We start from the raw sequence: 15,964 nt of genomic DNA on the forward strand, positions 1-15,964 counted from the left end.
CAGTCTATTATTATTTTTTTTTAAAGCAAAACTACTTATTGTATTAATAAAATTCAATCAAACAATGAGTAATATCATTCCAAATAGAAAGACGATCATGCCTAATAGATTCTCTAATGAAAATATGAGCAGTTAGAATAGTATGACGATGAACCCAACTAATATAAATATCAACTAATATAAATATCAGTTTTAGAGTCTAATAAAAATTTAGAATCATTCAAAATCAAACCAAGTTTAAGTTTAGAAATGTTTAAATGCGGAGACTATGATACTGAAAACTGGAACGAGTATATCAACTGAATAATATACCTTTAATCATCACATTAAAATCCATGTCAGATTAAACTATAACGACTTAAGGATAATTTTGTATTAAAATCCATGTCAGCCCCATTTGGTTTAAAAGGAGAAAGAAGAAATGTATTTGACAACAGTACATCAGAAACATCACGTTTAAACAATAAAATTAATTCCCAATAATTCAGCCTTTAGCATCCAATCAATGGACCTTGGCATAAATGGGAACTAATTATCTTGATGTCAACACAGATCCAGGCAGCATCCAAGACCGACAAAAAGGTGCTTACTAGTACATAGGGCTTTTAATCAATGATGCCTGGATGTGCTTCCCAAAAACTCGGCTCAATTATGTTGCAATAGTCTACAATTACCTTTTTAACACATGCTCCATTGTCATGTATCACAACATCCTCCTGCATACAAAACAAAATACAAGCTTCAAGAACTGAAAATAACAGTGAATATTAGTGGGATCAAGGAATAATAGCATGACAATAACTGACATTCTATTTGTCAAACATCGTAAGACAGTTTCAGCCATCTTTGAAAGTTTGGAGTATTAAAGAGCATGTCAAAGTCTACAATGAAGGCCAATCACCACAGTTCACCAAATATATTCTATCCTTTGGTTTCCGCAGTTGGCATTCCAAGTTTCAGAAAAACATTATTCACATAAATGAAGGCCAAATAAAACTACATCTTTCCCGCAATATCAATGTCTAATCTGGAAAAAGAAGGGTCAAGTTAATATACTAGGAAAGAGTAAAGGATAAAGAAATAATGGAGGGAAAAAGAAGAACAAAAAAGTTTAAAAAATGCATTAATAGGATAAAGGTAGATTGCCCATACAGGGAAGCACAGTGATATCGATTATATGCAAAAGGTGACTACATTCTTTGGACAAGAGGAAAAGACCAGTGTTTTAAATTCACTTTAGAAAACTACTTCCTCGTGTCCATATCATTAGACTGGCACATTATTCAACCATTCAACTAGGGACAATTCCAATTGAGAAGTCCATAACTGAAAACTTAGTCATCAAACCAGTATAAAGAAGCAAATGGGAAACCATAAATATTCTTCCGAATCAAATTTAAAGACAAAGATAGCAGAGAGAATTATGGGACTAATTATTAGGTTAGAGCAGTTAAGTCGAGATAAAGAAATACTGTATTGGGGAATCCAATGTGAACAAATAGAAAACCTTTAATCTGAAAACACAGGAACCCTGGCGAAGCATGGCTGGTAATGCATTGTAGTCAATACCAAATTGCTTGAGCATTTGATTTTTCTCTCGTGCTTGAGTACCCTGCATAACAAGAACATTTGCAGAACATAACAAAGGGTTTGACTCATCTATTGATTGCCTCCCCAAGCAAACTGTAAATTCCAATACCAAAATTACGATTAACAACCATAGGTCATTTTCTAAAAGGAGATGGAGAGAGAGAGAGAGAGAGATCAACACCTTTAAAGTATTTTGAGCATCACTTTTACTTTTTCCAGACTTAACAAGTGCCCAAAAACAAGTATTGTATTGATTGTTGATGTGGCCTGCAACCTCAAGGGCGCACAGAAGATTATTATTCTGATAGTGGACTTCCAGTCATGTTAAAAAGAACAAATTCAAATGCTAGACAGCTTTACACTGTCATAGGTAAAAAGTATGATTCGAAAGCACTGGTAAAAATTAAAAATTTAGTTAATATTACTCACAATCAACTTGTCTCCAAGAAAGATAATCTCGAAGAATCTCAGATGAAGGATAGCATATAGCCCTTCCATCAAAGGAAGGAGCATACTTGAGTTCTTTCTCTGGGAAGAAAGATTTCCAATTCATCACATACATTGAGGAGAAGAATGACACGATGGCAGAAACAATACCACTGCAAGCAGAATCGAGAATAGAAGATATATCACAAACAGGTAAGGAGGACCAAGTCCGTGCAAGCCTAAGTTCGAGTTACATATCGGGATGCAACAGCTACAATGACACACTTGTGCTTCTTTCTAATTTCAACAGATATCATGAAGATTCACAAGAGAACCAGTCAAAGACATTATGTTCAAGGAGAGACTAATTTTTTTTGTGCTATTCTTAGAAAACAAAAAGAATTTCAGACCTCTATTTCATACAAGAAAAATGCAGAATCATAATTCAAATTTTCATTTGATTCAAATGCACTCAAAAGTCATCTTTTTTAGCAGGGAAATTCAGTAGCATTCCCTTTAATAACTTGCTTTCACTCATTAGACCATAAGTGAGCAATAAAATAAACATGTTGAACTTTATTGTATGTTTGCTAGGAGTCCACAAGTTGATTTTGTCTAAGTGTTCACTTTAACATAGTTTTCTGATTACTGGGATTACAAAGATAGGTGGGACACTTCAAAAGGCAAATATAAATGGGAGTGAATAGTATTTTGACATGGATTGCTGATAAGAAGTATTATATAGACAACTAGGACCATTCAACAATTCATGTGCCTCGGTTAATAGAAAACGAGAGCTGTGCGTAGCAGTTACAAAGCTCACTAGATTAAAGAGATACCTGGCTCGCCTCTGGAAAAATTCAGAGTCCTTCTTCAGAACAAAGCTGAAAATTATACAGCCAAACATATGAATACTGAATTTGCAGGTCCAAGTAAAAATTGGAGACATCAAATTAAGGTGCATAAATCCGATACCTGTACTCATCACTAACACCATAAGAAAACATAACATCTTGAAACTCTTTTAAAACGGCCATTGCACATGAATTCATAAGGTTCAGAGCTTGCAAATCATTCGGCTTCTCAAATGCATGAACATCACAAAATCTACCACAAACAACAAAACTAAATTATTTCTTGGCAAGGTAAGTAGGACAGAAAGAAAAAAAAATATGCAACAGACTAAACAATTAACAACATCATGGTTTTTTGTGTAGAGAGATAACTCCTGTTAACTTGAAGTTGCATGCATTGTCCGATTAATAAACCTAATCAAGGGTTTGCAATTTCCTGAGTAACACAAAGGCAAGCTACAAAAGATTCTAAAAGTTCCAAAAAGAACTGAATGAATTGATTTTTTTAAAAAATTTCAGAAGAGCAGCACTCCTATTGCATTTAGCCTATTGGAAAGAAAGACAATTGTCCCAATCAGAACAATTGACAACACTACTAGTCTTTACCTGTGAAAATGGCATCCATCAATTCTAATCACAATCCAAGTAGACGGCATCAATTTGTTTTCGAATAGGAAAGACCTAATGTAGTCAGGGTTAATTTTACCATTATCTTCTGCAAAACCGCCTATGTCCTTGAGAAGATTTTGGTGCACATTCCAAAAGCTTCTCCCAGCAACGTTCTCAGAATGGACTATTCTTGCCTTTCTCCGTAGTCTCTTGACAGGAGTACCATTCTCACTATACTTTGCAATATCTTCCTCCTGTAGTATTCCAAAGAAGATCTTAGCTTAAACAGTTACAAGTCATAAACAATATAGACCTAAAGAAATTATGAAATTAATCATCACCTTCTTAACTTCTTTTGATTCCTAAGAAATGCATTTATGTCAATTTGTAAAAAATCAATGAAAGCCAATGCATAAATATAGAATTAAAGGGCACTTATTTCCAAATTCTTTGCCAACCTAGTGATTAGCAGAGGATTATCATCCATACATAGAATTGAAATCTATAGCCAACAATCTAAAGTTTCACCAGTTTCCTCATAATAAATGCAGCTGAACATATTAAGTGGCATGTAGGAAGTATTACATTACAAAAGTGAAGAATATAGAAACATCAATTTTCTCAATGGATATAACAAGAAGATGACTACTTTTGTAGAGGTATCTATGCAAGATTGTCAACTTAATCAGCACTGAGTGAATAAAATTGGACATATCTGATAGCAGGATTCCCTCCCTATTCCCTTCATTTTGATATCATGTGGGAATGTTGTGAATTAAAAAATTGTCTTCAAAATCCCAAAACAATAGGGATATTAATTTCCCATGAAATGTGAAAAATAAAATATTCAAATGTAAAGTATTGGCAACACTTCAATAAAAATGAAATTAGAACATGAATGCATCAGGAATCATAATGATACTTAAAGGAGAATGGAGATAACTTGTTTCATGAAAACACAAGATCCTTGACGAAACATCTCAGGAAGTTTTTTGTAGTTGACACCAAATTGTTGAAAGAGAAGCTCATTTTTCTCTTGCTTTTGAGTGCCCTGCAAAAATTGACAGATGAGTGCTTGTAAAGATAACATTATGGTTTGAGCAAATGCATGAGACATGCATGGCTAGGGAAAACATCAAAACAAAGAGGATTCCCTCAGTTTCGTAAGACAAATCTGAAAGAAAGGAAGGCTATAAAAAGGGAGAAAAACAGTGGGGCAAATTTACACAATTTTCATAAGATTAGCGGGATTGTAAACTAAAAGAACATGTCCACAACTTAATATAAGTGATGAGGAAGTACCAAAAAGAAAATACCATGAGGTTTCACACACCTAAGACCTACCGTTCAATTTTTTACAAAATGGAACCCTAAGTTTTAATTTGTTAGCAAATACTGTTAATTTTATTGATATAGCAGTGTTGAGCATAGTAAAATAACATTTTAAAAGTATTTTAGATCCTATAAATAATGTGAAAGTTAAATTAACATATTTTTAGTAAAAAAATGAGTTTATTTATTTTACACTGGCAGGTTAACAAAGTTAATGGCATTTGTCCTTAAAGTACTACTGCAGTAAAGCTTGGGATACTGTTTTGTCAAAAATTGAACCATATGCTTTTAAGCATCAAACAGCAAAACTTGATGATACTTTTTGTACTTTTCCCTAAGTAATACAAACACATTCACAAATACATACATAACAATTAAGTAACTATTTATGTGTACACATGCATACTGGATAGGACATTATAAAATGATGAGGAGAATGAGAAAAAGGACCTTCAAAATTTCTTGCGCTTCTTTTTCAGTCTTCCCACTTTCAACCAACTTCCAAAGACAAGTGTTATACTGGTTATTAGTATGGCCTGCAAGAAAACTAAACATATATGATATATTTTGAACCATGATTTGCTTTAATAGATGTTTGGCACTTGAAGTTAACAAATACTCTTAGCTCAGTAATTTTTTGCTGAAAACTTACATTCATTTTGTCTCCATGAAAGATATTCTTGTAGAACCTCTATTGTTGCACAACATATGACCCGCCCATGAAATGTTGGGGGATATCTCATCTCTTTCTGGGGGAAGAACTCTTTCCATTTTGTAGGATAAATTGAAGAGAAAAAGGAAACAATGAGGGATAGAATTTTGCTGCAAATGCAAAGCAAGAAACCAATAAATACTGCATCCAAGGCGACAAGAAATTTCAGAGACAAAAAAAAAAGAGATAATTATATTAGGCAAGTCTTATAAATGAAATTAGCATATTAAACTACCAGACTTAACAGGAAAGGGAAACAAGAAAAGGGTAATTCTTTTCCTCATGTTAATCAAACCACAAAATGCATTTATTAATTATATTGTGTACTGCCTACCATAAACCACAGGAATCAACCATCAAACTGTTCGACAAAAAAAAAGAAATCAAACCAGACCTTTACCAGATAACCATTTCAGTAGTCATTCAAAACCATTATTACTTCAGCTAAAATATCATTTTTTAAACAAAAATAGCATAAAACAATGTCAGTCACCATGAAACTCCTAGATTTATTCTTTTTTACTAATGGGGATAGGCAAGTGTTCGAGTGCCAAAGAAGTCTGTTGTGACTTGAATTTGAGTTTATGCCTAGTTCACATAACTAACCCAGCCTAACAATCTGATATCCAATAATCCCATCAGATAAACTAATTGTAATCTTATAATCTTAGAGGCTTCTTTGAAGACAAATTTGCTTGAACAAGATAAAAGAAATATATACAAATTAAGATGCGAGGTCGCATACAAGAAATTACAACTGGTGTTCATCAGAAAAGATATACCAGGGATGATGATGACAAGTAAACTCAGCGAGGATTGAAGAGGGAAAGCACATGAAAAGCAACTAGAAGGCAACTACACTACAGGCAGCAGAAATTCTAGAAATCTGATAAGAATTACATGAAACTAATAATCAATTAAATTAATTAATTGTAGATGAAGTTGCAGTGAATTTTATACAGATGCAAAGCATATAAAGGAAAGCATTTGTTATAGATTAACTTTCTTTTCCTAATTTACTTTATTTTCTTCTTGTCATTTTCCAGTGTACAGGAGGTTGGTGCATTTTAATCATGGCTTAAACAACGCAAATGGATTTGCCACAAAGTGTTATAGCAGAAAATAATAAAAAGATTGTTGTCTCATCACTGGCAGAGATAAGCACTAGAGCTCCATATAATATAAAAGAAATTTAAAAAAAAATCATCGAGGAGGACCTGGCTCGCCTTTGGTAGAACTTTGTTGTCTTCTTGAAAACAAAACTGCCAGTCATATAAACAATGATTGTGTGAATCTTTCACCTAGCAAGCAATACTTGTAGGTGCTCAAATTACAACAAACAGGAATAATTAAATGGTGAAAAGGAACAAAATTTGAAGCACCTATATTCATCACTAAAGCCATAGGAGAAGACAATGTCAGGATACTCTTCTAAAACAGAGATTGCGCAAGCATTCATCAAATTCAAGGCTGTCTCATCATTTGGTCTCTCAAATTCATGAACTTCAGAGAATCTAGTTCAAAGGACAAAAGGAAGTAGTAAAATCAGATGCACTGCAACCAAGAGATTAGTAATGCTGGAGGAGTTCAAAAAGTTTAGATTTTTATATTTACCTCCGAAAGTCACAGCCATTAATTCGAACAACAATGAGGTTAGGGGACATGACCTCATCATTAACCTCGAATGACTTCACATACTCGTATTTGCTGTTTGCCATTATTCTTTGCGTTGCTTGGCTATTGTGTCAATTTCTCTCACAAAAAAACTATCAAACAAATAGCTCACAGTATATCCTCTAAAGTGTAACAAGCTACTGATGTAGAATCAGGAAGAAATAAGGACCAAGAGAAACAAATTCACTTGGATAATAAGCTACTGATGACGGTTGATTTGCCTTCGATAAAGAATGAAAGCAATAATCCATCAGCGGCTGGCGGGGAAAGAGCTTCCATTCCTAGTCTCTCCATCGCTCGGCGTGTGTACAGTTTTATTTGTTGTTTGTGGTTTTCGTTAGGATATTTGCGGTTTTACTTGTGGTTGGATATGGATCGATTTTGGCAGTGGACTAGTGGTGAGGAGGCTTCGTTTTTTTAAATCTTCTCCCCGATTGGTGGTCATTGCCTCTGCTTCAACAGAGGGTTATTGCATGTCGACGGCAGCAACCTAGGATCGCGCGGATGCGTCCGGCAATCACCGCTCCCATAGGCTTTAGACAAGCTGGAGGCTCTTTTGCGTCGCCTCCTTTCAAGTGGTTTTTTTTTGTCAGCGATTTAAGCCTTTTTTGAGATGGTGGTTTGGTTAGTTGTGGTTGGCTCTGGTTTGAGGTTTATTTTGGTAGCTGTGGCCATGATGATCAGTGGCAGTTTCAGGCAGTGATGGTTGGATAGGGCTGCTGTTGGGTCTTTTGTTTTTTTTTTGTGGATTTGAGTCGGGCTATGGGCTAGTGGGTTTTGTAGGAGAGAGAACTGGATGAAGAAATGAGCTATTTAATAATGTAGGAGAGATAACTGGACGAAGAAATACATAAAATAGAAATTGTGTTGATGGATTTTATAAGAATGGATAATGAAAATTATATTTTTATAAAAAATAAAAAAAATAAAATTATTAAAATTATTAATATAATAAATTGTAATAATTTAAGTTTAATAATTTTATTGTAACACTTTGATTCAAAATATTAAAATTACGATTTTATTTTTTATTATACTTTAATTATTTATATTTATTAATTTTTTATAATTATTTAAATCGAATAAAATTTTAGTTTATAATATTTTATATAATTAATTCTATAAATTCTTTAATTATTTTATATTTTATTACGGTTAATATTTTTTTATAATAATTTTAATTGATTGTATATATTTATTCTATATAATTATTCACATTAAATTATATTAGTTATGATTTTTATAAAATTTTTAAATAAATAAACAATGGTAAAAAAATTTTATATGGTTTTTTTTATAGAATTATTGCTATATCATAAAAATACTTTTTCAAATGTTTTTTTATATGATGTTTACTCAATTTTGATAAATATATTTTTAAAATTTTAATTATTATTAAAATAAAAAATATCATAAATTTTTTTAATAATAAAAATATAATAAAATTTTTATTACGATATTAATAATATAATATATTAAAAAGTAGATATAATAAGAACTGTACCTATTATATTAGAAAATAGTATAAAATTAAAAAATCATACATTAATAGTGATTAAAAATTTAAATTATATATTAAATTTTATTTTATATAGAAATAAAGTTAAAAATGTATCAAATATTAAAAATATATTTGGACCACATATCATAAATATATAGGGTTAATTGTGTAATTTATCAATATGTAAGTTTAATAGGAATCTTATCAATTTATTTTAAAGTCCAATTATATATATATATATATAAATAAAATTTACTAAAAATATAATTAAAAGGAGGTATTATAAATTTAAATATATTATTTCTCACTTGGAAATCATATATATTAATTAAATTTTTAATTTTTCTTTAGAGTTATTTCTTTATTTTATGGCAATAAATTTTATATTTAATTAATATGTAAAATTGGTATATTAATAAAATTAAACATTCTGTTATGTGGAAATTTATTTATTTTTATATTATTTTAAATTTCAAAAAATAAAATAAGATACTGTGATTTATTCTCCATTAATTGTATCACTTTTGAAACTTGATATAAAAAATAAAATATTTTGCTTCTCACGATGAGCGGAATGAATTTTTTAATTTTATTTTTATATAAAATAATAATATATATATTAAATAAAATTTATTATTTTTATCATCATTATTAATGTATATATATTTTTTTTGTTTTTTAAAATTTATTATATTAATCGTTATTAATTTTTTAATTTTCTATTAAATGTTAGTGTATTTTTTATTTTAACAATATACAATAATCTTATAAGTTAAATTCCTCACTTCGGTATAAGGTCAGACCCATAACCACAACCCTTACTTAAAGGATAAGAGACTCTTTCAACGAATCAGCCTAAATCACTCGGCCATGAGGTTGGGTCTTGATTATCCGGTCTCGAGATCGGACCTCTCTTGGGCCAGTCTCCTTGCATCATACTCGATAGTGGGCCCCGTAGGAGAAGAGATATCCGGCCCATACATCCAGCAGACTTGTTTACACGCGTATTGGGAGAGAATTAAATGGCCATTATGCATGGAGTAAATATATGATATTTTCGTACGTCCGTATCCGTATGGCAGAAACAGGTGGCCTAATGACAGTGAAACTATTACACGTCACTGGCAGATAAAAGAAAAGAATAAAAGGAGAGGAGGATCCTCCTTTTAGACCAAATTTACTCAACCATTATAAAACCCTATTTTTTAAATCTCAGAATATAACTTATAATTTTAGGGGTTTCTTTGATAATAAATTTGCTAGCAAAATAAAATAGTACCCTGGCTCGCCTTTTGGAAGAACTTCATTGTAACAAAACTGCCACTCATATCAAAAAATGATTGTGTGAATCTTTCACTTAGCAAGCAATACTTGTAGCTGCTCAAATTACAACAAACATTAATAACTAAATGGTGAAAAGTAACAAAATTTGAAGCACCACTAAAGCCATAGGAAAAGATAATGTCAGGATACTCTTCTAAAACAGAGATTGCCCAAGCATTCATCAAATTCAAGGCTATCTCATCATTTGGTCTCTCAAATTCACGAACTTCAGAGAATATAGTTCAACGGATAAGGGAAGGAATCAAAGAAGAGATTGAAATTAAATTTGAGTCCAATTGAGGTATAAAGTGGTAGGCCACGGCATATGCTTTGGTGAATATGACTAAAAAATCTCCATAAAAGCTTGTGGGGACAATTCTCAAGACATGGCAATATGGGGACAAATTAACAGTACTGTCTTGCAAATATCAAAAAGAAAGGAAAATAGACTAAAGCATCTGCTGACATAGAAATTTTGTTCTGATGCTCAATTTTAATGAGTAATTAATGAAAATAAAATATATAAAATAAATATATATTTAAAAAAATTTATAAAAAGTTAATAAATTATTATAATTTATTTATTTTTTATTAATTAAAATATATTAATAATAACTTTATTTTTAATAGTTATAAATTTTTAATAATAATTGATAATAAATCTCTCATTTTAAGGAATGTAAATAAGTAATGTATCCATAAAAATTAGATTATTCGAATTTGAATTCGAGTTATATTAGTAATATTTAAATTTATTTTAAAATCTATTAAAAATTAATATAAATTATTTAAATTCATTTCAAATTAGATAATAATTTGAATACGCTTAAAATTTATTTAATTTTATGTTTTTAATTAATAATTTATATAAAAAATATTTTCTATATAAAAAATTTAATATTTTTAAAAATATTTAAATTTTAATTTTTAAATAAAAATATATAAAAAAATTATAAATATTATTATAAAATATATATATTTTTATATTAAATTAATTATTTATATAAACAGTGCGGACAGTAATTATTTTATAAATAAAATTTGAACGTGATCCAAACTCGGTTATTATTTTTTAAAATCAAAATCATTCCAATTATAACTACTCAAATCTATACTATTAAGATTTCATCAAATCGAATATCGAAAAATAGGCAATCCATTACTATTTCTATTTATTTTATTATGAAGTTGACTTTTAATAATATTTAAGGTAAAAAAAAACTTTTAATATAATTATAACATTATAAATTTATAAAAAATATTATTATTAAAGTAATAATAGTTTAATATAATATTTATTATAAAAATTTATTTTTTAAATTAAATTATCAAACTTATTACCAGTGAAAACAACACTTTCATTTATTTTTTCTAAATTTAAATAATCTAATCTATTATTTATAAAATAATATTTAATTTATATTTAAAATTTTTTAAATTTAAATTATTTAACTTAATACCCATTAAATTTATATTTTTTTAAATTTAAATAATTCATAAAACTCATTAATTAATAAAATATTATTCATAAAACACTTTTATTTATAAAAATTCAAAATTTATTTTTCTAATTTTAATAATTTAACAAATAATTTCAATTATATAAATGGATTAGAAACTAATTAAATGAGATAACTACTTTTGAATAATACAAATAGCATATAAAATTTAATTACATAATAAATGAATAATTTTTTTAAAAAATTACGTATTAGAGTTGAAATGTTAAAGATAAAAAATAAATTTTTTAAATTGAAAAAAGATAGAGAATAGAGAGAACAAAATAAAATGAACGACTAAAATTAAATAAATTAAATTGTATTAAAGGAGAATAAAGATTTATTTAATAAAAATTTAAAATTAAAATTTTATAAAATTCATAATATTTTAATTGAGTAATTTTAAAATAAAAATTAATTAATAAATTTTTTAAATATACACGATCTAATAATAATTTTTTTCTGCTAATGTAAACCTATCTATGAAAATTTTCATGGGCCTATAGCCCGTTGTCCGATGCTGGCTGGACCAAAGAGGTTTTTTTTTTTTTTTTTTTTTTTTTGTGTAAATTGAAAAAAGAATCCTAACTGTTAGTGGAGCAAAAGTTAGAGTTAGTTAATTTCATGGATAAGCAAATCTAGGCTCGAAGAGGATAGGAATTTTTTCTAGTGCCTCTAAATGCACAAGGGGTTAAAACCATAGATAGAGTTTTCTTTTCTTTGGTCGAAGTTCAACCATACATAGAATGGATAAGATGTATACGGAGAATTGGATAAGATGATCCATCATCCATGGACTTTGCAGCATTTTGCTTTTTAGCCTTTTACATTCATGGCCTTGGCAATTCATTGAGTGAAATTTCACAGGTAGGTTCTGAGAAGTGAGAAAAATTAAAACTTGTCAATTAAGAAGGTTCACATCTTTGCAAAAAACTGACTGGGATACACAATTCTCAGATAACATGAGACAGAACAAATTACAATCATCTTTCAATGCTTAAGAAAAATCTCAGATCCACAGTATCACTAAACAATGATCAGAAAAATCCATAGGTCGGAAGAAGAACACAGTAATAAAATTAATCCAACTACAACACAGCAAAGAAGGGATATTGCCATACAAGCCTAGCCAGTACCACCAAGGACACCCTTGAGCTTCTTCACTTGAGCATCATCAAGAAAAGTTGTTTTCTCCACCAACTGAGAGGGCAAGTTATTGCCAAACAATGCAAAATCAAGAATTTGCAGACCAGGTTCAGGGCTATTGAAGCTAACAATAGCAAGTGCAGGTGTTCCACCAGCATTTATCTGAAAATGAAGCAACCCTTGTGGAAAAATCATAACATCACCTTTGTTAAGAGTTTTTACATAAGCAGTATTTGCAGATGATGAAATGAAACCAGCAGTAATTTTTCCAGATGCTACAAAGAGAATTTCAGAGGCAGCAGGGTGAGTGTGCATTGGAACAACACCCCCTGGTGCAAGGTCCAGTCGTGCAGAGGATAGGCCAAGACCATTTACTCCCGGAAATTGCTGAACAAAAGCTGGCGTCACAGCAGCACTGATAATATTCGTAGTGTTACCAGCAATGCCTAGACCAGTGAACACAAAATCATCAACTGTGACATTTGCAGGGCTCCTGCAGGCATACCCTGAAGGACTGCCTGCACCTTTCAGTTTTGCAACGCAGAAATCTGCAGCTTCGAAGGATGGGAAGAATAGGAGAGCAACAAGAAAGAGGATGTGAAGCATTTTCCTAAATGTTGTTAAACAACTGGTGCTTTTGGTTGCAACCTTTTGAAGGCACCAATGAAGTTTATATAGAAAGTTCTCGATGAGGTATGGTGCAATTTGACATCAAGAGCAGCCAGAAGAGGACCACAAATTTTGATGCTGTTAAGCATATTGGGAAATGGTGAACCCCCCCTCTAGATTTTCCTAAAAGACAAGAAGCCTCTTTTGCATTGATGATACAGCTAATGACTGCAAAGCTGTTCTTCTAGCATTTCAATTACTCAAACATAACAAGCATGATTAATCAGTATCAGTTCGGTGGCAAATTCACATTACTAGTACATCATTATCTGAACTCCTGATTAAACATTGGCAGTCCTCAAATTAAGTATTAGATTATGTATTTCTAAGAGTTGCTAATTGTGCCCTTTGATGATCACCAAAGTACAAAACTTGAGAAAATTACAGTGGTGAAAGACAGGGAGAGATGATTAGGATATCATGAAATTTGTGGTCCAATAGCAGCACATGGGAAGAAAGATAGGAGGATTATAACAGAACAATTTGACAGCTAAGAGCTATAAGGGGTATCAATCAAAATTCTGCTGTCCTTTAGATGGCAACCATGTAACCTTTGTGTGGTATAGAAGAATTCCCCTCCTCCTAAGCTTTCTGCCAAACAGAATGGGCATAAATGAACTAATTAACCAATGCTTCAACTTCTTTCACCTGTTCATCATTAAAGTGCAAACAAGAATAACATTCTTTTCAGAAAACCATCACAGAAAAGTGGTGGCAGGGAAGTTAGAGGGGCATAAAAATCATTAAGAATCTTTATTAGATATTTTTAAGATAAGCACTTGTGTGCTTAACAGAGTTTTCCTAGTTTTAGATGCAGAAATCTAAATGCATTTGTGAATTGAGTGCTTCATAGATCATAGCTGAAGAAACTGTGGTTAATGCACTGGTAATTGTCCTAAATAAACAAACTTAACATCATCCATGTGATTCATAATAATGTTTTATGTTGAAAAACTAAAAAACGAAGCTTAACTTCAACTTTAGTCGACCATATAGCATCCTCACTGGTAATGGAGAGGCAGATAATTCATATGCAAAATGCAAAATCACCAAGAAATGCCATATGCAAAATGCAAAATCACCAAGAAATGCTTACCTGAACATACATGACAAAATGCCCGGACATCCTTAGTAGAACTTCTCCCCAAGTAACAGCTGCATCCAAGCCAACATGGGCCTCAGGTCCATTATCCTAAGCCCAAAGAATTCCAGAAAAAAGAAAAGAAAGAGAGGCAAATTTGCTACAATATATGGAAAAGGAGAATCTTTGTGAGTTTGACTGTTAATTTTAACCCCAAAAGCTAATGTCCACAGTAATACAGATTGTGCAACAGGTCCATTTTTCACAAGCAATGGAGACAAAAACAAACTGAAAGCCAAAGCAACACATGCAAAGAAGCATCCACACGTAAAAAGCACAAACATTTCCTGTTCTCCACACTAAAATACTGCATTGAAGGGCCAAATTCCCCAGCATTTGATGACCACTACTAACACTATCACCAACAGTAACATTCTTTGCTACAGTCTGCTTATTAAAGAAGGAAATGAATTGTGAGAACCACAAATGCAACTTTAATGCCTGAACTTAGCTAAACATTATATTAGCAGCTGTACTGAAATGGCAGAATTGAATAAAAGTAGACCAAAGAACCCTACCTTTCTTGGTCTCTTAAAAGATAGACGACTAGTCGTCTTAGACTAGGATAGAAACAGTAATCATTTCGGTTTCAGAAAATTAACAATCCAAGGTCTAGTCTGCATGGTGTCAAAATTACCCAGAGAAAAAACTATTCCATGGCCTGGATTTCCATCTCTAACCACCCTACTGGCAGCAGAGTGAATAAGCCTCTACATGGTTTCCCTCAGGTTTTTTTTCTCATGTCACAGTTTCAGTTTCAGAGCAACTGAGCGAGAACCTTGCTGCGCAGAATGGGACAGAAAATAAGAGTGAACCGCTCCGCTGTCCAATCTCCTTTTTACCGCATAAGATTCTAAACCGTACATCATTGGGTTCGGATTCAGAGTCGGACGGGATTCTAATAGAATTTATTAACTTTTAGGATTTTTAAGAAATTTAGAAATTTATTTTATAAAATTAAATTAGTTAGTTTTTAGTTAAATAAATTATTAGTACATTTGTTATATTATTGATAAATGTATAAATATTTAATATTATAGAAATTAAATGATATATTTCGTTAGAATTATAGGTGATAAATAATATAAATATTTAACACGATTTAATGATTTTTTTAATAAAAGATACTAAATAATTCAATTTTATAAAATATAAAATATATTTTAATGGAGTAATTTTAAAATAAAAATAAATTATTTAATTTTATAAAAATTTAAAAAGCTAGCAGAAATTCTCTTTTTTAATGGAACCTCAAAATTTAAAATTTTGAAATAAAAATAAAAATTATTTTAATAAGGCTAATATGGGGCAAAGTATAAAGAGCAGCCCATACAAACCCAAAAGAGAACATTCAACTAGCCCAAAATCACATCTGAGTTCGAATCCAGAGTCAAAATTAATCAAATCAATTGAAATCAAACCAATCAAATCAAACCTAGAGACGAGACTTCCATAGCCTTCCAGATGCCACAGCAGCACTATCCACAA

The 15,964-nt window shown here is 30.7% G+C and overlaps 2 protein-coding genes across 5 annotated transcripts; both read right to left on the reverse strand.

Annotated features, from left to right (window-relative positions):
* Window positions 1–351: 351 nt before the first annotated feature.
* LOC110626806 (tRNA(His) guanylyltransferase 1) lies at window positions 352–7,971 on the reverse strand. Of its 4 annotated transcripts, XR_002489789.2 has the most exons (14): window positions 7,138–7,970; window positions 6,906–7,037; window positions 6,741–6,785; window positions 5,464–5,633; window positions 5,262–5,347; window positions 4,423–4,530; window positions 3,477–3,733; window positions 2,992–3,123; window positions 2,856–2,900; window positions 2,020–2,189; window positions 1,772–1,857; window positions 1,508–1,612; window positions 807–1,027; window positions 574–716 (listed from the first exon to the last, which is right to left on the reverse strand). XR_002489789.2 is itself a non-coding variant. In XM_021772912.2 (13 exons), exons 1-13 carry the CDS (start codon window positions 7,239–7,241, stop codon window positions 606–608), a joined length of 1,551 nt encoding a protein of 516 aa, XP_021628604.1. In that variant the 5' UTR covers window positions 7,242–7,967; the 3' UTR covers window positions 352–605. The 4 variants fall into 4 exon arrangements, 2 of the variants coding, with proteins under 2 accessions (XP_021628604.1, XP_021628605.1); XM_021772912.2 differs by lacking the exon at window positions 807–1,027 and having other exon boundaries at window positions 352–716; window positions 7,138–7,967; XM_021772913.2 differs by lacking the exons at window positions 574–716; window positions 807–1,027 and having other exon boundaries at window positions 1,772–1,864; window positions 7,138–7,971.
* Window positions 7,972–12,402: 4,431 nt separating this feature from the next.
* LOC110626010 (auxin-binding protein ABP19a) lies at window positions 12,403–13,328 on the reverse strand. The gene has a single exon (XM_021771735.2). It carries the CDS (start codon window positions 13,270–13,272, stop codon window positions 12,646–12,648), a length of 627 nt encoding a protein of 208 aa, XP_021627427.1. The 5' UTR covers window positions 13,273–13,328; the 3' UTR covers window positions 12,403–12,645.
* Between the last annotated feature and the right edge of the window lie 2,636 nt (window positions 13,329–15,964).

Source organism: Manihot esculenta, chromosome 11 (genome assembly GCF_001659605.2).
Source record: "Manihot esculenta cultivar AM560-2 chromosome 11, M.esculenta_v8, whole genome shotgun sequence".
NCBI lineage: Eukaryota > Viridiplantae > Streptophyta > Magnoliopsida > Malpighiales > Euphorbiaceae > Manihot > Manihot esculenta.